Here is a 23,399-nt window from a genome sequence, read left to right as displayed (position 1 = left end):
CTGTTAGAAGCCAACTTAGTTAAAGGTTACAAAACACACTGTTAAGTGTGACCTTGTTAGAAGATTTAATCACCCTGTTAGCAGTGGCCTTGTAAGAGGTCTTTAAAACAATTCAATGGAACTGCCACCTTGTTAGAGGATTTACAATTGGCTGTTGAACCAACTCTGTTAAGAGACTTTGGAATCACTGCTACAATAGTAAGAAAGTAACAATGAATTGACCTGAATGAGATGCAACTGAATTGTTGATTATAGATCTCTGTTCTGTTCACGAAAGCTTGATCCTTCCTAATCGAATGTTACTTTGCTGCTCCACAAGGATACCTGACCATCCTTCAAGTTCGGTCACACTCTTTCCTTCTCAATCAATCAATACACTTGCATTCTCTCACATACATTAGAATCTCAACTTGACCTTACATTTATACCATACAAATTATCAAATCGGCTCAATTACAAATTACAATGATCAATAATCATTACCACAATCAGCTGGAATCAATACTTGAAATAATTAGACTTCATATCCCAAATCAACAAAATCCTTCATTAGCCAACCCTACTCGGTAAACACTGATCCTGAAATGATTTCCTGTGTTAACCAACAGAAGCTTGGTTAACACTACGAACTTGCAAAATCCTTTGGCAACCGAGTGAACTCGATGAACACTGAATCTAACCAACTTTCTTTCGTTAACCATGAGAACTCGGTTAATACTGCTTCCTTCCAGAATTTCCTTCAACACTCGAGTGAGCTCGGTAGACACGATCTTCGCAGAGTAATCTCCAAGAATGCTCGATAGACAAGGAAAATTGTCTTGCTAACCAAGTGAGTTCGATAAGCACTAACTGACAACTGATATGACATTTGTGTAACACCAAAGACAACACTCAATTAGACAATTGTACCCAACACAAAGGCCAGCTGCAACTTTGTGATCAGCTTCCTCAATGTCTCCTCGTAACCAATGAGTCCTTGAAATCTGAAGAACAGAACATTTCACATGATGGAAGAATGTCACATGAGACTATAGCATCTAGATCAAATTTTATCATTTCATCCCAATCATCAAGGATTTTCTTCAGGTTATCTACTTCTTGAGTCAAAGAAAAGATTAAGTTTCACTCCATTTCATTCATCTCTTTGAGACGCCTAATAACTGCAAATGTCTCTGTACTAGCTCGAACTCCTTCAGAAATGATTTCCTATATCCAAGACTTAACGGCTTCAATCAACTTTCTCTCTTTAGACGTTTGAGACATAACAACACTTTAAGAAGATTGTTTCTGAATGACTTCATTCAGACGAGAGACCTCCTATTTCAGTTGATTTTTCTTTTCCCAAAGTTCATGATTGCTCTTTGATACATTAGCCAATACATCTTGAGCATCTTGCAAACAACTCAAACATGATTGCTTTCCGATTTCAACCTTAGTATACTTGTAGTCAGAATAAGTAAGTGCCTCAACAGGTTTATCTACCAAGGGCTCAGCAACTTCAACAAATTTAGTTTTATCAAAATCAACCAAAATTCTGAAAACAATCTTATCTTTCAAAGATTTGGATTTGGTCTTCTTAATAGGAAGATTGTCAGGAGGAACAACCACTTTCCTTCTCTTTGTTATTATTTTTCTCAACCATGCAGGCAGGCTGAAACTTTCATCCGCAGAAGCAGGTACAGTGGAAACCATTGGCATTGATCCAGATTGTATATCCGTAGTGACTGAGCAAGATTCAACTTGCATAGCTGAAAGCATAGGAACATGCTGAGAAGACTCCATCATGAAAAGCTCAAATCCTATCAAAGATGCATCAAGTTGGGAAACTTGACCACTGGTAAGAGTTGGAAAATCTTCAAACACATTTGCTAAATGATCATATTGTTCATGTGCAGGGATGTGAGGAGCAGCAGAGGAAATAGGAAGAGCCATGGTATTAACCTCTGAAACTGGAATAGAAGGAGTGAAAACAATGGAGAATGAATCCACATCATCATCAACCTCATGTAAAAAAGGCTCTTCATGTATAGAAAACATACAGGCTTGTGCAAGATTTGGAGGAGATATGATCATGGTTTCTCCTTCTTCATCTAAATCTCCTTTATTAAATTCTGTTTCCAATTCTTCTTCTGATTCTTCCACTGATTCTCTTGAATTGATTCAAAAGCTTGAGATGATTTAGTTCATTTTCTGCCCTTCAATTTGAATTTGAGAGAACCCTTAGCATCAGAGGATGAGGCAGAATCTTTCCTTGTGATTTCCAATTGTGACTTCCTACCAAGAGGACCAAAGCTTCCACAATCCAAGCCCATCTTAGGATTTACTCTTTCAAGGCCTTTACTTCTCAACCATTTGTTGGTGTTTACTAGTAGATGTACCTTCTTTTTGTTGCTATTGGATAGGAAAAGGGCACTTCTTATCAAAGTCAGCTTGATGAAACTCCGGATCAAGGATGTTGCTATCATCTTCAACCTGAAAATCTGAAGGGATTTCCAACATATTAAGATCAATTATCTGTTGCAGGGTTAATCTACAGTAGTCCATCTTCATGATGTCAAGTTCTGTCCTCATCTCAATCCAGATGTCCTCGATGCGATGAACATGAGTGTAGGCTCTTTTCATCTACGAATTCAACTCTCGATGGTCAAAATCAAATTTGGTCTTGAACTTCTTCAAAGTGATCAACTTTTAGGCACAAAAATGATTGAATAATTGCTAATAACCAAAGGTTTAGCTGAGATAATGCCGAAACCAGGCCTATGCAAAGCATGTTGATCACTCTACACATCCATGAGCTGTCTAGCTAGCGCCATCAAGATGATTCAATCTGTAGCATACCTAAGTAAGGTATATGGATCACCTTTGAAATATCCAACTCTCAAATATATGAAAGTGGGAAACTAAATAAAAATATAACCGTATTGATTCACCTTCTCCCATGTTGCATCAGATACTCTTTTGACAGATAATTGTTTATTGAACAAACACCGGAAATGCCCAAAGAAAGCATCTTGGACTCTTTTGTAATAGAATTTACTATTTGTCAAAGTGATTTGGTCATAGTAATCTCAAATAGGAACCGAAGACGATCTCCTTTGGTAGAAAGACCAGAGAAAGATCCCATGGCAGCAACAATGTAAACAAGATAAGAATTCATGTAGAAGGGCACTGAGTTTCCCACATTGCATATTTGTTGGCAAAGTGCAGTACTGATGAATTCTCCCCAAAAGATGTGCTCTTTATTCTCCATAATTTGAAACATGAATTTATACATCCATGGCTCAAAATCAGTAGAATCTTTAAGGCCACAAATCTTGTTGAGAAGGATGATGAGATCCTTATATTCTTGTTTGAAATTTGACCAATGAATAGTCTTTGACCATTTAGAGAAATTGCTTCTTTTATTGTCTAACCAGTAAAGGTTGACATATTTCTAATAATCGCCCTTTTGCTCATTCCAGCATGCCAATGATGATTCTTTGGTCAAATCAGCACATTTTGCTTTATGTGGAACCTTGAAGATTTGCTCAATGACCTCAAGATCAAGGCTAATGATAACCTTGTCATCAGCATCTTTGATAGTCTTCGTCTTAGGAGTGAAACGTCGTGCACATCCAAAAATGAAGTCAAGTTCTATAGCCATCATAGAAAATGTAGACACCAAGTGAATATTGCTTCTCTTAATGCGCTTCATTTCATGACTAGCTGGAGCTTTAACTCTTTGTAGAAAATTAGCCACATCCACATGACCAATCTTTGTGTCCAACACGTTATCCAAAATAGATATGACTGAAGGAGCTACATGAGCCAATTCTCTATCATATTGATATTTCATTTTGCCTTTGGATTTTGATGGCGAGGACATCTCTTGTACTTGCATTACAACACCAAAATTCCAAAACACAAATACATCATCAGAAGGAATCTCCATACAAATGGATTCTGGATCAACAACGAAGATTGGAAAATGGATTGGAGATTTCACAAATCCGACAAAGTGACTTTATTAAGAAAGCATATGCATATGCAGTGGAGTGCAGAATGAAATGATATGGAACTGAAAATATGGAAGATGGAATGAAACGGAATGAGGAAGTGTGATAGTGAAACGCATGGAAATGCGTGCAAATAAAAATTGTTGATTTCAAAAGTGACTTAGTGTTTTCAATGCATTATGTAATGTCCCCATTTTAGCAGTTGACCAAGTGTGTGTGTGTTAGCCTTGTTCTACATGGTCCCGAGGGCTAACGAAGGGTTTAATGGGATCTTGGAGTGTTTTGGCCTAGTCATTTCCAATTTGGGCCAAAACGAAATTGATTTACTCAGTTTCAGGCATACTTACTATTTTTAGTAAGTCGGCAGGACACAGTGCAGGTCAATTTTGGTGATTGGATTCGATACTCCTCGGTGAGAGCTTTCCGATGAGCTATCACTCGCATTATTCGGAGTCCGATTGCTAATACATTTTAATGCCTGAAGTTTTATTAAAGTAACGTCTAATTTAATTGTAAAATATTAAAGTGTTACTTTAATATTTATTTTATGGTGATGTGTACCCAAGGGAGACATAAGGGGTATTTTAATATATGTTTTATATTACACATCTTTATCCCACATAACCCATATGAGTTGAACGGACCCGTGGGAATAGAATAAAAGGAAGCATTTGTAGCTTCATTAGACAAGTTGAATATGAGAAGAAATTGGTGTGTGAGTTGCAGCTTTGTTCTTGGCATTTGAGGACGTCTATCCTCTCTTGTAACATTCTAGACGTCATTCCCTTGGGGTTTGGCCTTTGGAATTCTTTCTTATTGGCTTCATTATCAGGCAGTTTAGTTGCATTTCCGGCTACAGGCAGATTTGATATTTTGCTCATATCTTCTTCACTACTAGTCCGACGCTTATGCCGCTTGGAGGGAATGGTATTATGAAGGTAGTGGACTGATTGGAGGACAAAGTATTGTAGCAGCAAGTTTGTAAGCATGGGCTGGAGTATTATGACAATATTGCTGAAGTAATTAGTGAGTTGATAAATCTGCCATGTATTTGGTTTTATGAATTCTGAAAATAACATTTTATTAGCAGCAGTTCATTTCCACTTTGCATATTGTTGTAGTTTCTTTCTTGTTTATGTTGTATGATACCAATTCCATGCACGAAACACAACAAACAAATAAACGTTTGATTTCCAGAGTTATAAGGGGTTTTAAGAAGTTGAATGCAAACTGTTTGACATAATTCCTTTCAGCAATTTGGTTTAGTTTTTGGGACATCTAGGGGTGCCCATTACAGTGGTATCAGAGCTATAAGTCCTGCCATCCTGTGGAGGTCTTATAGGGAATTTGGAACAGCCGGATAGAGGGAAAAAGTAAGTAAAAAACACAGGCTAAGCATTTATGTTTGAGCATGTGACAGGGGTCTTATAATTTCCGCGATACCAGAGTAAGACAAAATAGGATTTCAGACTTGCAAAGCAAACAGTCTAGTACATCCGTGCAGGGGGACATTGAATTCAACCATACAGACACAGAGGAGATATTCTGTGATCAAGACAATAATATGGGTGATCGAGATGACAGGAATACAGGATTAGGCGGAGGCAGAAATGCTGGTCCAGATCAGGGGGAGGTACTGTTCCGACAGTTACTGGATACATTAGAGCAGGGGCAGCGTATGCAGCAGGAGCAGAATAGGCGAATGGACATGATGTTGCAGCTCATGGCTAGACAGATGGGTGTTAATATTAATCCAGATGATGCCAACAACAGAAACAATAACAACGAGAGAAACAATAACAACGGGGGAAACAATAACCATGAAGGCCAAGGCAACAACAATGGTCCTGAGAATAACATTAATGGTAATAATGGACACGACAACAATGGGAATGAGGCTGATAACTTTAGACACGTTGCACGCCCAGCACGGACTACGAGCTCAAGACCTCTTCTACCCACGTTTCCACCCAGAGATCCGGTTCAACCAGTAAACGAACCGCAGATTACCGAGTTACAGGATCAGTTCAGGAGGGACTGGGAGGCTAGTGGACCAGAGTTTCAGGCGGATATTTCTCTTAGAGATTATATGGACTTGAGGATGAGACACATGCCTAAAGCAGGAGGGAGGAATCAAAACTTTGAGCTGAGGAAGAAAGTTGGAAAACTTTCTTTACCTTATTATTATGCTTCAGGGAAGATGACTGCACGAGCTTGGGTGCAGAAGGTAGATACATACTTGCAGCTAAATCCTATGCCTGAGGAGTAGGCTATCAAGTATGCGGCTATGCACTTGGATGGCGTTGCACATGAATGGTGGCATCATGGCATGGTGACTTTGGGGCATAATCAGATTACATCCTATGAGGAATTCACCGAAACATTGATTGGGAGATTTGACACTAAGGATCCCGAGTTACATTTCAAGGAGCTAGCACAGTTAAAACAGTCAGGTTCTGTGGATGCTTACATTGCCGAGTTTCAGCGCTTGTCTGTACTTGTTACTGATATCTCTCCTAGGAGATTGGTGGTGTTATTTTGTGATGGTCTTGCTGATCCATTACGAGGTTGGGTGAAGGGACATGATCCACTCACGTTAGCTGAAGCAACTAAAAAGGCACGAGATTTAGCCCCTTCGGTATACAAAGGAAAAAACCATTCAACAGATTCTTCCTACCGCAAGGACAAAGACAAGAAATCATTTCAGAAAGAGTATAGCAAACCCAAAGAAGGATCAAAAGGACTAGACAATGAAACCTTAAATGAACTTCGAAAGAAGAAGCTGTGCTTCCATTGTAGAGAGCCTTGGGACTTATCTCATAAATGTTCTCTCAAGGCTAAGGCAAATCAAATGGAGTATTTTTCAGCAGAAGAGTCAGAGTCAGAAGGGGTGGATCAGCACTCCGATTCAAATGAGGGTAACACTATAGAGGAGAGCAACATTCCAAAGGATGATAGATCGTTGGCACGCTTGACAGGGGCCCAAAAGGCAATCACATTTAAGGTCAGGGGTACTATCCAGGGGCAAAAAGTGATATCTCTTATTGACACTGGGGCTACACATAACTTCATAGATGCACAGTTGGTAGCCAGGAGAGGGTTACAGACAGAGGAGCATGATGGGTTTAGAGTCATGGTGGCTAACGGTGATAAGTTATTATGCACTCGGAAGATATCTAATCTTCGCATCAGGTTTGGAGATGGCTACGAGTTGGAGGATGAGTTCTATGTTGTGGACATGGGAGATTATGATGTCATCCTCGGCATGACATGGATGGCTTCACTAGTTGAGTTCACACTCAATCTAGCGAAATTGGAGATGAGATTCCAGCATGAGGGCAGAACTGTGGTACTTAGAGGGCTTTCAGATGGAGGTTGCAGAGTAGTGTCCTTGAGGAGAATGCAGAGACTTTTTCGTCATGATGACATAGAGTGGGCGGCAGAGTGCCACATTATGCCAACTTCACCTGAGCCACAAGAAAAGAGTCATCCACTAGATGTTCAGAAGATACTTGATAGACACGCTAAAGTATTTAGCGATATTCCTCATGGGGTTCCTCCTGACAGAGGGATGGAACATGTTATTGAGCTCGAGGAGGGAGCCAATCCAATTATGATTACTCCCTATCGTCATCCTAAGAAACACAAGGATGAGATAGAGAAGGCGATTAAGGATTTGTTGGAGATGGGGCATATCAGGCCCAGTAAGAGCCCTTTTGCTTCAGCAGTAGTATTGGTAAAGAAGAAGGATGGGACGATGCGCATGTGCATTGATTACAGGGCACTGAATAAGAAAACAATTAAAAACAGGTATCCCATTCCTAGGATTGATGAGCTGATTGATGAGTTGCATGGGGCATGCTTCTTCACCAAAATTGATTTGCGATCCGGATACCATCAGATCAGGATGAGAGCAAAGGACATTGAGAAAACAGCCTTCCGATGTCACTATGGCCACTTTGAGTTCATGGTTATGCCATTTGGTCTAACCAATGCACCTGCTACATTTCAAAGTTGTATGAACTAGGTATTCAGGAAGCAGCTGAGGAGATTTGTCTTGATCTTCTTTGATGACATCTTGGTCTTCAGTAAGACCTGGGAGGAGCACTTACATCATCTAGAGGAGGTGTTATCTATTCTGGAGAGAGAGTCATTGTATGCCAAGGAATCTAAATGTGAGTTTGGCATGACTGAGCTCCTTTACCTGGGGCATATCATTAGTGCAGATGGCATTCGGGTTGATCCCGAAAAGATTAGAGCTATTGTAGAATGGCCTACTCCCACAAACCTTACACAGCTTAAGGGATTCTTTGGTTTATGTGGTTTTTATAGGAGGTTTGTTAAGGGATTCTCACAGATTGCTACACCCTTGATAGATCTTACCAGGAAAGGAGCCTTCGTGTGGACAGGGGCAGCACAGAGGTGTTTTGAGCATTTCAAGCAGGTAATGTCTTCATGTCCAGTTCTAGCTCTACCGGATTTCACGAAGCCTTTTGAGCTTCATTGTGATGCATCAGGTGATGGGATTGGAGCAGTATTGATGCAGGAGAAGCATCCCATTGCATTCGAGAGTAGGAAGCTCCGAGGAGTTGAGAAAAGTTATTCTGTCTATGACCGGGAGATGTTGGCCATAATGCATGCATTGGCCAAATTTCGATCATATTTGGTAGGTGGACATTTTGTGATCAAGACTGATCACAACAGTATTAAATACTTCATGAGCCAGCGTGATCTTAATGACCGGCAACAAAAATGGGTGACTAAATTGCAGGCTTATGACTTTGACATAGAGTTTGTCAAAGGTAAGAAAAATGTGGTGGCTGATGCCTTATCTCGGAGACCTCACTTATGTGCTCTGGCAGAGATTTCAGGAGATTGGAGAGATCGGATTATAGAAGAGTATGTCGGAGATGCTTGGGCTTCTGGATTGATTTCAGGTACCATACAGGATGATCGCTATGAGGTGATAGATGGATTGATCAGAGTTCAGGACAGGGTTTATTTGATTCCGTCATCACATTTGAGAGAGGCGATACTGAAGGCATTTCATGATGCACCCACAGCTGGACATCCGGGGGTCTTCAAGACCTACAGGCAGATCCGAGAGCGGTTTTCATGGAAAGGGCTCAACGATGATGTTCAGAGGTATGTCAGGGAGTGTGTGGTTTGTCAACAGAATAAGGGAGAACACACATTTCCTGCAGGTTTATTACAGCCCTTGCCCATTCCTGATAGGGAATGGGAAAGTATTTCGATGGACTTCATCACTGGTTTACCACAAGTGCAGGGAAGGGATTGCATCTATGTGGTGGTGGATCGCTTGACGAAGTTTGCTCACTTCATTGCTATTCCGTCCACTTACACAGCAGCACAGGTGGCAGATCTTTTCTTTAAAGAGATATTCAGGTTACATGGGTTGCCCAGATTCATTGTCAGCGACCGAGATAGTAAGTTTATGAGTGTTTTTTGGCAAGAGTTGGTTAGGTTGTGTGGTACAGATCTTACACCTAGCACTAGTTATCATCCGCAAACAGATGGGCAAACAGAGATTGTGAATAAATGGGTGGAAGGATATTTGAGGAACTATGTAACTACACAACAAAAGGCTTGGATCAGATGGTTGCATATGGGAGAGTATTGTTATAACACCACTTATCATATGTCCATCAAGATGACTCCTTTCATGGCACTCTATGGTTATGAAGCACCTAGCTTCATGGATTTAGTTTTGGGGGACAGTAGAGTGCCCAAAGCCAAAAACTTATTGCAGGATGGTCAGGACATCCTGAAAGTGCTCAAAGAGAATATACAACAGGCCCAGAATCAACAGAAATTGTATGCTGATCAGCACCGAATAGAGCGCAGTTTCGAGGTAGGGGATATGGTTTACTTGAGGCTACAACCATATAGACAGTCATCGCTCAAGAAGAGCGGAGCTGAAAAGTTGAAACCTAGATTTTATGGTCCCTACAGGGTGATTCGCAAAGTGGGCAAAGTCGCCTATGAGCTTGAGCTTCCAGAGGGCAATCGAGTGCACAATGTGTTTCATGTGTCTAGGCTTAAGAAAGCCATTGGTCAGAGTGTAGTGCCTTCTGCAGTTTTACCCCCTTTGGATGAGGAGGGGAAGCTTGTGTTAGTACCTGAGGCTATTCTGGATACCAGAGAGAGGAAGCTTAGAAATAGGATAGTGAAAGAGTATTTGGTCAGATGGAAAGATCTGCCGGAGGAAGATTCTACATGGGAGAGTGAGCAAGTTATTCAGCAGGCTGGACTGAGATTGCTTGAGGACAAGCAATTTCAAGGGGGGCAGACTGTAATGTCCCCATTTTAGCAGTTGACCAAGTGTGTGTGCGTTAGCCTTGTTCTACATGGTCCCGAGGGCTAACGAAGGGTTTAATGGGATCTTGGAGTGTTTTGGCCTAGTCATTTCCAATTTGGGCCAAAACGAAGTTGATTTACTCAGTTTCAGGCATACTTACTATTTTTAGTAAGTCGACAGGACACAGTGCAGGTCAATTTTGGTGATTGGATTCGATACTCCTCGGTGAGAGCTTTCCGATGAGCTATCACTCGCATTATTCGGAGTCCGATTGCTAATACATTTTAATGCCTGAAGTTTTATTAAAGTAACGTCTAATTTAATTGTAAAATATTAAAGTGTTACTTTAATATTTATTTTATGGTGATGTGTACCCAAGGGAGACATAAGGGGTATTTTAATATATGTTTTATATTACACATCTTTATCCCACATTGCCCATATGAGTTGAACGGACCCGTGGGAATAGAATAAAAGGAAGCATTTGTAGCTTCATTAGACAGGTTGAATATGAGAAGAAATTGGTGTGTGAGTTGCAGCTTTGTTCTTGGCATTTGAGGACGTCTATCCTCTCTTGTAACATTCTAAACGTCATTCCCTTGAGGTTTGGCCTTTGGAATTCTTTCTTATTGGCTTCATTATCAGGCAGTTTAGTTGCATTTCCGGCTACAGGCAGATTTGATATTTTGCTCATATCTTCTTCACTACTTGTCCGACGCTTATGCCGCTTGGAGGGAATGGTATTATGAAGGTAGTGGACTGATTGGAGGACAAAGTATTGTAGCAGCAAGTTCGTAAGCATGGGCTGGAGTATTATGACAATATTGCTGAAGTAATTAGTGAGTTGATAAATCTGCCATGTATTTGGTTTTATGAATTCTGAAAATAACATTTTATTAGCAGCAGTTCATTTCCACTTTGCATATTGTTGTAGTTTCTTTCTTGTTTATGTTGTATGATACCAATTCCATGCACGAAACACAACAAACAAATAAACGTTTGATTTCCAGAGTTATAAGGGGTTTTAAGAAGTTGAATGCAAACTGTTTGACATAATTCCTTTCAGCAATTTGGTTTAGTTTTTGGGACATCTAGGGGTGCCCATTACACATTATTGCATGAAAAATGAGTACATGTAAATGCAACATGTAATGGGAGATAGAAGGTGAGATGAGATGCGGACGCAGGTGGAGGATGCACTTCACATGTAAGTGCGAATGAAGGATGAAATGGGAAGCATGGAAAGATGCGAAAACATGTATTTGCTCATGGAGGCGCAAATGCATATGGAGGGATGGAAATGGAAAATGGAAGTGAGATAATGAGTTTTATAGTCACTTTTGGTGAAAAGGGGAAGTCAAAGTACATAGGAGGTGAAAATGACATCTTTTTGACTTTTCAAAATGTGACTTTTAATCAAAATCGAACCTTTCGGATGCAATTAGACATAAGGCATTTCGTGTAATCGTGTCGTGCGAATGCGGAAAGTGAAATGAGTGGAAATGGAGGCAGAAATTGAGATTACATGCACATGCGGATGGCAATTGAGATGGAAAACATGTAACTGCATTTGTTGAGTGAGAGATGAGGTGTTGTGACATGGAAACGGAATATGGAATGTGATGATGCTTTTGCATATAATGAAGCAAAAACAAGTTCTTGGGAAAGAACTTGCAATTTCTCCAAGTGGAGAAAACCGGCAAGCAAGCACAAAACACAAAAAACAAAAGAAACAGCGTATCTTTGGAAAGTGACTCAAACATACCAAGATGCAATGCACTTGAACACTCAAATTCGAAATTGGGACTTAGGAAAGAACCAAAAACATGAAATATTGAACAAAAACTTCATTTTTAAAAGAAAAATGCACTTTCCATGGCAAAGATTTTAACAAGTGGCAACCATCAATTAATTACATGCATAAAATTAGTAAGATAAGCATGAATTTAAAGCAAGAAAGAAAGAGTCCACTTACATGTGCCAAAAATGAAGGGAAAAGATGCTCCAATGTTTGAAAAATTCTTCAAAACCACTTAGTGATGCAGGAGCATCCAGAGGTATAAGGGCAATCCTGTGTCACCCAAAAAAATGTACTTAGACTTAGTTTCTGTTTTATGTCTTTACATTTTTGGATACCCATTTGGCTCAAATAAAGATTCCAACTCTCATAGTTCAACTATCAGTGCATTTGAAAATCCCGAAAAAATAGGAGCATGCAATTTGGCCATCATTTTGGTGACATAGAAGGTGTGACTTGGCCAGATGAAGGTAATTGAGATTTAGAGCATTCCAGAAAAAGAATCAGGTCAAAAGGCCCCACGGTTTGAAAGTTATTGCAGTTTTTCGGGTTTTGGAGACCTCCTAAGAATGCTTCAAAGTCAGGTTTGGGGCATTAAATGACCTCGAAAAGGGTCGAAAAATGGGGGACGAGCGAAGCTGGTCCATAGGGCTATAGAGTGCTTCGAGAGCTTTCCGAAAATGTAAACGGTTCATCAATCGGAGCTACGGTTCAAAAGTTATGCCTCCCAGAAGTTCGGCTACCGTTTCTGGATTCTTCTAGATTTGCACCGACTTCTAACGCGGCTTCTGGAACCTTCTATTTTGTCGGTGGATGCCTACTAGCACTTTCTAGAATGTACTCCTAGTCCTTAACCCTCCGGGGTCTATTTAAGGAGATTTTTGGCATTGTAAAAGGCAGTTCGGATTGGAGCTTGAGAGGAGGTGCCAAAAGGAGAAATATTCTCCAGATTTATGCTATTGTAAGCCCGCAGGGCATGTTTTGAAGTTTATTTTCTCTACACTGTTTGTACCAGCTTATTTTCTCAGTTAATATAATTCCCCCTTTCTATTGTGTCTATTCTGGTTGTTGGGTCGTGTCCCCATCAAGTGGTATCAGAGCGGGTTTTCCTGAGTGTGTAGACAGAGCGCCGACTGTGAGGCAGTTTGCACCAGGACTGTGTGGTTGTGGGTTCAAGTTAGAAGATGCCTCCACGAAGAGAGCGTGGCGGAAGGGCCAGAGCTATTGATCCTGAGGAGGTTAGAGCCCTCCAGAGACAGGTACAAGCATTGCAAGAGGAGCTTCGTAGAGGAGCAAATATTGCCGCAGATGACAATAGTGAGGATGACAATGAAGAGGAAGTAATGGAAGTTGACGGGGAAGTTCTGAATCCTGTAGAGGAAAGGCTTTTTAGGGCCATTTCTAGGTTTGGGAAAAGACCTACAATTGAAGTGGGTATATTTTCGGGAAATTTGAAACCAGATGAGTTGATCGATTGGATCAATGAACTGGACGAATACTTTGAGTATGAGGATATAAGGGACCCGGATAGGGTTAAGTTTGCAAAGGCCAAACTAAAAGGCCATGCCAAAATCTGGTGGCAAGAGATTCAACTGGAAAGACTTAGAAGAGGAAAGGAGAAGATCACAAGATGGGATCGCATGGTGGACAAATTGAAGAAGCAGTTCATTCCTGTGGACTACGAGCTTGATCTGTTTAAAAAGATGCATGGGTTAAAGCAAGCAAGAAGGTCAGTCCAAGAATATACAGAGGAGTTTTACCGACTCCTGATTAGAGCAGGGCATGCAGAAGCAAATAAGGAGAAGGTTGCTCGTTATATCAGTGGGTTACGACCTAGCATCCAAGAGGAACTAAGTCTGGTAAGAATGACCAGCGTTGAAGAAGCATACCAGTTTGCCCTACGAGTTGAAGAGAAGCTGAGTAAAAGGTTTGAAGGAAGACAAAGAGGGCGCGGTCAAGGAGGAAGGGGAAGCGGTAGATCATCTGGAGGCCGCAATGAAACTCAAAAGAAAAATGAAGATGAGGGTACTAGCAGGAACCAGAGGAATGAGGGTTTCAACCGCTCCCGTGATCAAGATTTTGGAAATCAAAGAGGAAGAGGTAGAGGACGTGGGCAAGGAAGAGGAGGCTTCCGTGGTACCTGTTTCCATTGCAATGAAGAAGGTCATCGTGCCTTTGAATGCCCTCAAAGACAAGGAAGGATAGATAGGAGAGCTGAGGGCCAAGCTAGGGTTGCTCATGTGGATGAGGATGCACAATCATCACATTCAGAGGATGCAGAAAGAGGAGAGACCTTGGTAAATGAAAGAGTCCTACTAAGTGGTGAAAATGAACCAGGACAACGGAGGAGTTTGTTCCGTACCAGATGCAAGTGTGAGGATAAATGTTGTGATGTGATCATTGATGGTGGTAGCACTGATAACTTGGTATCCGAAGAGATGGTCTCTAAGCTGAAGCTCAAGAGGGAGAAACATCCCCAGCCCTATCGGATTTCTTGGGTAAAAGATGATCATAAGGTCCTGGTAAGTGAACAATGTTTAGTAAAATTCAAAATTGGGAGTTACCATGATGAAGTTCTCTGTGATGTTATTTCAATGGATGTTTGCCATCTATTGTTGGGTAGACCATGGCAGTTTGATAGACATGCAATACATGATGGACATGCAAACACATACTCTCTGACAAAGGATGGAGTTTGCCACAAATTGAAGCCCATGAAAAAGGAAGGTGAAAAGGTATGTAGCAGTGCTAGGATTTGTCTTGTTGATGGAAGGAAGTTTTTAGATGGCATGAAACATCAGCGTATGTGTTATGCTTTGATTCCTAGGAAAGATAAAGAAGGTAGTAGTGAAATACCATTTGAAGTTTCAAATTTACTAGGAGAATTTGGAGATATTATCTCTGATAATGTTCCAGATGGATTGCCACCAGTAAGGCAAATCAGTCATCAGATAGATCTGATTCCAGGAGCTAGTTTGCCTAACAAGGCTGCTCACAGGATGACTCCTACTGAAACAGAGGAGCTAAATAGACAGGTTCAGGAGCTGTTGAGGAAGGGCTTGATTCGAGAGAGCCTGAGTCCATGTGCAGTACCTGCAGTACTTGCACCCAAGAAGGATGGAGAGTGGAGGATGTGTACAGATTCTCGAGCTATAAATAGGATAACCATCAAGTACCGATTTCCTTTACCAAGGATGGATGATCTTATGGACTGCTTGAGTGGAGCTCAGTACTTCACAAAGATAGATCTGAAGAGTGGCTATCATCAGATACGGATTCGAGAAGGAGATGAGTGGAAAACAGCCTTCAAGACCAAGGAGGGTCTTTATGAGTTGTTAGTCATGCCCTTTGGATTGACGAACGCCCCAAGCACCTTCATGCGGCTCATGAATGAGGTACTTAAGAAGTTCTTGGGAAAATTTGTTATTGTCTATTTGGATGATATTTTAATTTTCAGCAAGACTTTGGAAGAACATTTACTGCATATTCGTAGTGTCCTTGAAAGGCTAAGGGAAGAGAAACTGTTAATTAATCTAAAGAAGTGTGTCTTTGCAAAAAGGGAGTTAGTCTATTTGGGATTTGTTATATCACCTGAAGGTCTCAAAATGGATCCAGAGAAGGTAAAAGCCATCTTGGAATGGCCTACTCCAAGGTCTGCTACTGAGGTAAGATCATTTCATGGTCTGGTTAGTTTTTACAGGAAGTTTATTAAGAATTTCAGTGGCATATGTGCACCTCTAACTGATACAATAAGAGGGGATAGAAAAGAGTTCAAATGGACTGCAGCAGCTGCGAGAAGTTTTGAATTGCTGAAGAAGAAGGTGACTGAACAGCCTGTGTTGGCACTTCCAGATTTCAGAAAAGTATTCCAGGTGGATTGTGATGCTAGTGGTAGCGCTATTGGGGTTGTATTAAGCCAAGAAGGTAAGCCTATTGCATATTTTAGTGAAAAATTGAATGATGCAAAGAAGAAGTATTCTGTTTATGATCAAGAGTTCTATGCGATAGTTCAGGCCTCAAAGAAATGGAGGCATTATTTATTGCCAAAAGAATTTGTTTTGTATACTGATCATCAGGCATTACAGTACCTAAATAGCCAAGGTAAATTGAATCAGAGGCATATGAAGTGGGTAGAATTCTTGCAGAGTTATACATTTGTGTTGAAGCATAGAAGTGGAAAATCTAACAGGGTTGCAGATGCATTAAGTAGGAGACAGCTATTGCTTACAACAATGCAGGTTGAAGTAGTTGGATTTGATGAACTCAAGAATTTGTACCCCGAGGATCCTGATTTTGCTGAAGCATGGAAAGCTTGTAAAGAACCTGTGGCTGTAGATAGAACCAAGTGGTTAGACTATTTGATTCAGGATGGCATGTTGTTCAAAGGTAGTCAATTGTGCATTCCAAGGAGTTCCATGAGGGAAAATCTGATCAAGGAGAAACACAGTGGAGGGATGGCAGGACATTTTGGTCGGGATAAGACCATTACCATTCTTAGAGAACATTATTTTTGGCCTCAAATTACACAGGATGTGAAGAAGTTTGTACAGAGTTGCCAGGTTTGTCAAGTTGCCAAGGGGTTTAGTCAAAATACTGGCCTATATCAGCCATTGCCTGTTCCATCAAGGCCATGGGAGGACATAAGTATGGATTTTGTTCTTGGATTGCCAAGGACACAAAGGGGTAATGACTCAGTATTTGTGGTGGTTGATAGGTTCTCCAAAATGGCACATTTCATTCCATGCCACAAAACTCATGATGCTGTCCATATTGCAGACTTGTTTTTCAAAGAGGTGGTAAGACTACATGGTCTTCCAAGGAGTATAGTTTCTGACCGAGATACTAAATTTGTGGGGTATTTCTGGAGGACATTATGGAAGAAGTTGAGAACAGACTTGAAATTCAGTTCCACGCATCACCCACAGACTGATGGCCAAACAGAAGTGGTAAATAGAAGTCTGGGCAATTTGCTGAGATGTTTAGTTGGAGATAAGCCCAAGGGATGGGATTTGATTCTACCACAGGCAGAGTTTGCTTATAATAACTCTGTAAATAGGAGTACTGGAAAATCACCATTTCAAATTGTATATGGAAATAGCCCAAGGACTGCACCAGAATTGAGGAAGATAGAACAAGGGGAGAGAACAAGTGCTGAAGCTGAGGAATTTGCTGAACACATCAAGCGTCTACATGAGGAGGTTCAAGCACACATTATCAAGATGAATCAAGAGTATAAAGCTAGGGCTGATGCAAGGAGAAGACATAAGGAATTCCAAGTAGGGGATCTTGTCATGGTGCACTTACGAAAAGAAAGATTTCCAGTTGGTACTTACAACAAGCTGAAAATGAAGAAATTTGGCCCCTGCAAAATTTTGAAGAAACATAACTCAGGAAATGCATATGAGGTGGAGCTGCCAGATGGTATTCACATTTCTCCCATTTTCAACATTGCAGATTTGACAGAGTATCATGATGATGGTGCTGATGAGGAGCTGGTTTTAGAGCCATGTCCAATTCCTGCTTCTAAGAAGGAGGAGATAGAAGACATTCTAGATTATCGTGTGGGTAGGAGTACCAGAAATAGGCAGTATGAAGAGTATTTGGTCAAATGGAAAGGACGACCGATCGAGGACTCAACTTGGATTTCAGCAGCTGAGGTTTCCCATTTAAGATTTCCTCTACCATCCATAAAGTGACAGGGTCACTTTTCAATATACCCTGGGTGTCTGATGCAGGAGCATCCAGAGGTATAAGGGCAATCCTGTGTCACCCAAAAAAATCTACTTAGACTTAGTTTCTGTTTTATGTCTTTACATTTTTGGATACCCATTTGGCTCAAATAAAGGTTCCAACTCTCATAGTTCAACTATCAGTGCATTTGAAAATCCCGAAAAAATAGGAGCATGCAATTTGGCCATCATTTTGGTGACCTAGAAGGTGTGACTTGGCCAGATGAAGGTAATTGAGATTTAGAGCATTCCAGAAAAAGAATCAGGTCAAAAGGCCCCACGGTTTGAAAGTTATTGCAGTTTTTCGGGTTTTGGAGACCTCTTAAGAATGCTTCAAAGTCAGGTTTGGGGCATTAAATGACCTCGAAAAGGGTCGAAAAATGGGGGACGAGCGAAGCTTGTCCATAGGGCTATAGAGCGCTTCGAGAGCTTTCCGAAAATGTAAACGGTTCGTCAATCGGAGCTACGGTTCAAAAGTTATGCCTCCCGGAAGTTCGGCTACCGTTTCTGGATTCTTCTAGATTTGCACCGACTTCTAACGCGGCTTCTGGAACCTTCTATTTTGTCGGTGGATGCCTACTAGCACTTTCTAGAATGTACTCCTAGTCCTTAACCCTCCGGGGTCTATTTAAGGAGATTTTTGGCATTGTAAAAGGCAATTCGGATTGGAGCTTGAGAGGAGGTGCCAAAAGGAGAAATATTCTCCAGATTTATGCTATTGTAAGCCCGCAGGGCATGTTTTGAAGTTTATTTTCTCTGCACTGTTTGTACCAGCTTATTTTCTCAGTTAATATAATTCCCCCTTTCTATTGTGTCTATTCTGGTTGTTGGGTCGTGTCCCCATCACTTAGACTTTTTCCAACCTAACCAATTCGAATGGGAGAGGCAGCAAACAAGGAATTCTTGTTAAATGATGCCAAAACGTGCCCTATTCATGCTCCATAATCGAACGTTTTTGGGTGCTCATGCTTGTGGGACGTTTTTGGTAAAGAAATTTTTCTCCATGATGCAAGATCAAAACGTTTTGATCATTAAACACCAAAATATGAACCACAATGCAATGTAACTTCCAAAATATGCCAAATCGATTTACTTGGGAACTAAAACATGCATTAAAAATGGATTTATTTGCTGATTTCTCCAAAAACGTGCCCTATCATGAAGCTTTCAAAAAAATTTTTGAGCTTAATAAATCCATTTTAAAAGCAAGAGAAATCATTGCCAACCAAAAATGCCTCCAATAAAAGAAATCTCATGCAAATCCATTGAGAAAATCTCAAGTTATGATCAAAATCGGGTTCTTGGGAGGGCAAGAACATGTTCTTCTTCAAAAACAGACTTTTGGAGTGTCAATGCATATATTAAAATTTGTCTTTTGATCAAAATCGGACTTTTTTGGGTCACTTACATATTTTAAAATGTGCATCTCTTCAAAATCACTCTTTTTGAGTGTCATTACATGTTTTAATATGTGCTCATAGCAAAATCGGACCTTTTGGGGGAGGAAGCATGTTTTAAAATGCAACTCACCTTTTAGATGTTAAAGCATGAAAACTTCACTTTTGATGCAATAGCATCAAAAAGGTCCACTTATGATGGACTTTTGATGTAATGACATCAAAAAGGTCCACCAAAGTAAACTTTATATGCACTGACATGTAAAATGTCCACTTTTGATGGATTTTACATGTAATTGCATATAAAATGTCCACTTTTGAAGACTTTTTGTCATTTCACTTAAAATTATAAAAATGTTACAAAATAGGCCATAAACAATATTTATTTATCATATTTAGAAATATAACATTTAAACATCATTTAAAAAGTAACATTTAAATAAACATTTGATTTTTAAAACCAAAAATTAAACTGAAACTATATAGTTATATAGTTATATAGTTACTTTAAGTGAAAAATTAAAAATTAACTTAACTTTAAATTATAACATAAAGTGCACTATAGTCACTTTAAGTTAAAAATTCAAAGTAACTTAAAAACATAACAAAAAGTGAATCTAAGTTATATTTTTCAAAAAGTTAAAGTCAAATTAAAAATATAACATTATATTTTTAATTCATGTTGTTGCATCCAAAAGGTCCACTTTTGAAGCACTAAAATGGGTATAACACTTAACTAACAACTCTAATTGACCTCTAGGTTAGACCGAATCAAAGAGAAAAACGAAAGGTATGACATGAGCAAAATTAGAAGACTAAAAACAAACAAACGCAAACTCAAAAGCAAAGAAAGGACGATGAAGGCTTCAAAAATCAAGCAAAGGCTCGACAGAAAGCAAAATGAAAAAGACTTGAAGAAGGCTTATGGTAAAATGATTTGATATACAAATTGAAATGGATCGATCGATCAACATTAAACAATTGAATATCAAATTCAAGCTTAGAGAAACACAAAACTAGCTTGAAAAAGTTTTGTGCTGTTACTAACATTTTGTGGTAACAAAATGCAAGACAACACATTATTGCTCTTGTTCGAATGTTTTTCTGCTTATTTTCATTCCTAGTCTAAAACATTGACACTCCAAAGTGTTCCAATTCAGTTTTAGTTAAATTTATGAATTTTTTTTGTTTGAGTATGTTGTAGTTCTTAAATTCATATCATTTGTGGCTTGCTGATGTAAGTCAAATTTAGTTTGATTACTAAGTTATTTGTGATCTATGCATATTTAAAAGTGCAACAAATGCTTAGCGGTTTGAAAAGCAGCAAAGCACACTCTAGCTTGGAGTTGCGGCAGTCAAACACCATAGCTTTCATTAGGTTAAATAGGAATTGTTTCTTCTAACCCTTAAACCCTTTTCAATTTATTTACAGAAAGAATTAAGTTAGAGTAGGAAATCTTGAAAAGAGAAAGGGTTGTATTTGCTGCAAGAGAACAACTGTGTAGGTTCCCCTTGTGAAATCCAGCTAATCACATCAAATCCACCAAGTCTATCCAGCACAGATCAGAACCTTGGGGATCTCTCACTTGATCAGTCCTAAGAGCATTCAAGAATCCTCATTCAAGAAGAATAGGATACACCCCTAATGGACGCTTATTTTGCATTGGTGGCATGTGAAACCCCCCATCAACACCTTGACAAAGTGTAACATATTTAAAGGACCCAATTGTTGCCAAGAAGAGCATAAACATCAACCAATTGACACTTATAACTACCCAAGCATGACAAATAACTTGAACAAAGAATGCATTGTTGGCTAACCAAAGATTAACAAGCATAACAATAGACATTGTACACTGACCACAATAAGGAATGTGAGGGGTTTGTGTACCCCTACACCCCTTTAACATATTAATTTTATACTAGGCATTTTTTTTATTAAAAACTATTAAAGAAACAATCAATTCCTTAGTAGACACTTGGCCATCTCTTAGGCAATCAAAGGATGACTTTGATGTTCTCAATCGCCTTGAGGGCAACCAGCCAAGCCATAAACATTTCCTATCATCCCCTAAATACATACACATTTCCAAGATGCTTCTAGATTTCGCTAGTGTTTTTTTTGCCGGGGGATAGGACACAAGGACATGTGGGTTCGAGGCGTGGGGATGCATGCTCATGTAACAACAAAATCAGCACAACAATCATGTTTGTTATATTCAAGCAAAGAACCCAAATGCAAAGACTCTTTGATAAATATATACCCTTTTGGCTCCATCCAATGTTCTATCCTAGAACAAATTCAAATATGCCAAGGGCATGCTAAATGCAAAAAATTGTCAGATCTCATTATTGTAAGGTAAACCAAACTGCCAAAATATTGCCAGTACGAAGTTCCATTAACAGATTAAGATTCATCATCTATCTACACTTTGCGTCCTGTCTATATTCAAGTTACGTTGGGATTATAATCCTTTACTTTCAATTCCCCAACCAATTTTTTTGCATGCTTTAGTATAAACAAGATAGTTTGATTTTATTGCTAAAGTTCTACGCCACAAAAATAATGCAACAATTAAAATGCACTGAGAGTTTGGGACTATGCTTGAGGGGTTTGTTTTAGATCATCGATCACTTTAATCAATCTTCTAAACAGCATTTCCATATCTTTGACAGCAAATTTCTCGTGCCAAACTCTGTTTGGAAGAGCCAATATAGTAGGCAATTTAGACATGCAGTCTGGTTTATTGTTCAAAATACATTTCTATAACCCCTTCCTCTCATGGTGTGTGTTTTTCTTTACCGTCAAACTTGGCTATTAAACACGTATTAAAATATTAGATGGATTAAAATGCTACTTAACATGTCTGACCCACCGTGCCATCTAAGGGAGCATTGTAATGAGGCGAGAGAAAGGTCTGTCACGGTTGCTTCATCATAAATCAACCTAATATATCACTGCAAATTTTCTCTTGTCATTGCAAGTTACATATGCAGCTATTTAAACTACCATGATAAAACTCCCGACCAAGGGCCAATGTGAATGAGCTGCATATATATACTTTAAACATGGTACTCAAATTATTTTATAACGACCTGAAATATTTGCAGGCCAATTTACTTAATGAATAAAAATGAGAATGAAGTGGCAATATATAAATAAGATAAACTACCTAGCTTTGTCGAAGAATTCTCTTCATGGTGTGTGAGTTGCGCCACAATGATTAATTTGTGTTGGGAAATATCCAGTAAACCCATGGCTAAAGCTGAACAACTGGTGAGCACTATATAGGGCTCAATCTCCCCACTAGCATAATTAGCCACACTTTCAGCAGCTACAACTCGCATATTATCTGCACCCAGATTCAAGCAAAAGAGTGAAATGTATGTAGAGAAGACCGCCCAACAGGGACAAACTACCGTAGTTGGAAATCTGAGCTCACAAAGAGCCCCCTATGATTGAATTCTTGTTGACCGTAACCAATCGGCATATCGAAGCACAATAACTATTCTCATAAAGATTCAGCCATGCATCAATTATTGATAACAGTAATTAGTGCTTCGAGCAGAAAAGGTGAAAAAACTGTTGTAAACAAATACAAAACTATATTAGGAAAATGAGAGGAACTTAAATTCTGAAAGACCTTTAAGGGGAATGGACCATTTCACTGGAGGAAGAAACCGTTCAAGATGGTAATCCCAATCACTACAGCAGACAGAGATGGAGCAGGGTTCTTCTCCATCCTCACCCAAAACCAAAAGACTACTCCCTACCGCCAACACAGACCTCCACATTTTTCCCTTCAATCTCTCCTCTTCTCTCCTGGTGTATAGTCCATCTGCACACTTCAGACACACTTTCCCGCTTTAGTGGTAATATTTCTAATGGCAAACCAGTCGATGTGTCTAATATAGTCTAAATTAAATATGATATTATGTTTCTATTGAAAAATTAATAATAAAATTGGTATATTATTCTTTATTTTTTTTAATGTTTTGTCCCTATAATAATGGAAGTGTCTTGGAATAATATGTACTTGTCATAGGCTAGTACTATTACATTCAGTTTGCAAGATTACACAATTAGTTTAAATCCACCAATCACAAGCACTTATTTTTAAATTATTAAAATATATCTAAAATTTTGTTATTTATGTATAA

At 39.5% G+C, this 23,399-nt stretch overlaps 1 protein-coding gene across 2 annotated transcripts in view; it reads right to left on the bottom strand.

Moving 5' to 3' along the window:
• Positions 1-23,119, bottom strand: part of LOC149547709 (uncharacterized) — a 229,185-nt gene extending 206,066 nt beyond the window's left edge. The window contains exons 1-2 of one of the 2 annotated variants that reach the window (XM_089791786.1): positions 22,883-23,119; positions 22,412-22,591 (exon numbers count right to left, since the gene is read on the bottom strand). In XM_089791786.1, the coding sequence (XP_089647912.1) occupies positions 22,412-22,591; positions 22,883-23,033 (331 nt within the window). In that variant the 5' untranslated portion in view covers positions 23,034-23,119. The remainder of the gene's footprint in view (positions 1-22,411; positions 22,592-22,882) is intronic. The other variant, XM_089791787.1, reaches the window with a different exon arrangement.
• Positions 23,120-23,399: the final 280 nt, after the last annotated feature.

This window comes from Cupressus sempervirens, chromosome 7, assembly GCF_028749045.1.
Source record: "Cupressus sempervirens isolate cs-2001-9-10 chromosome 7, ASM2874904v1, whole genome shotgun sequence".
NCBI classification, from domain to species: domain Eukaryota; kingdom Viridiplantae; phylum Streptophyta; class Pinopsida; order Cupressales; family Cupressaceae; genus Cupressus; species Cupressus sempervirens.
This window is presented reverse-complemented; position numbering and strand designations above follow the sequence as displayed.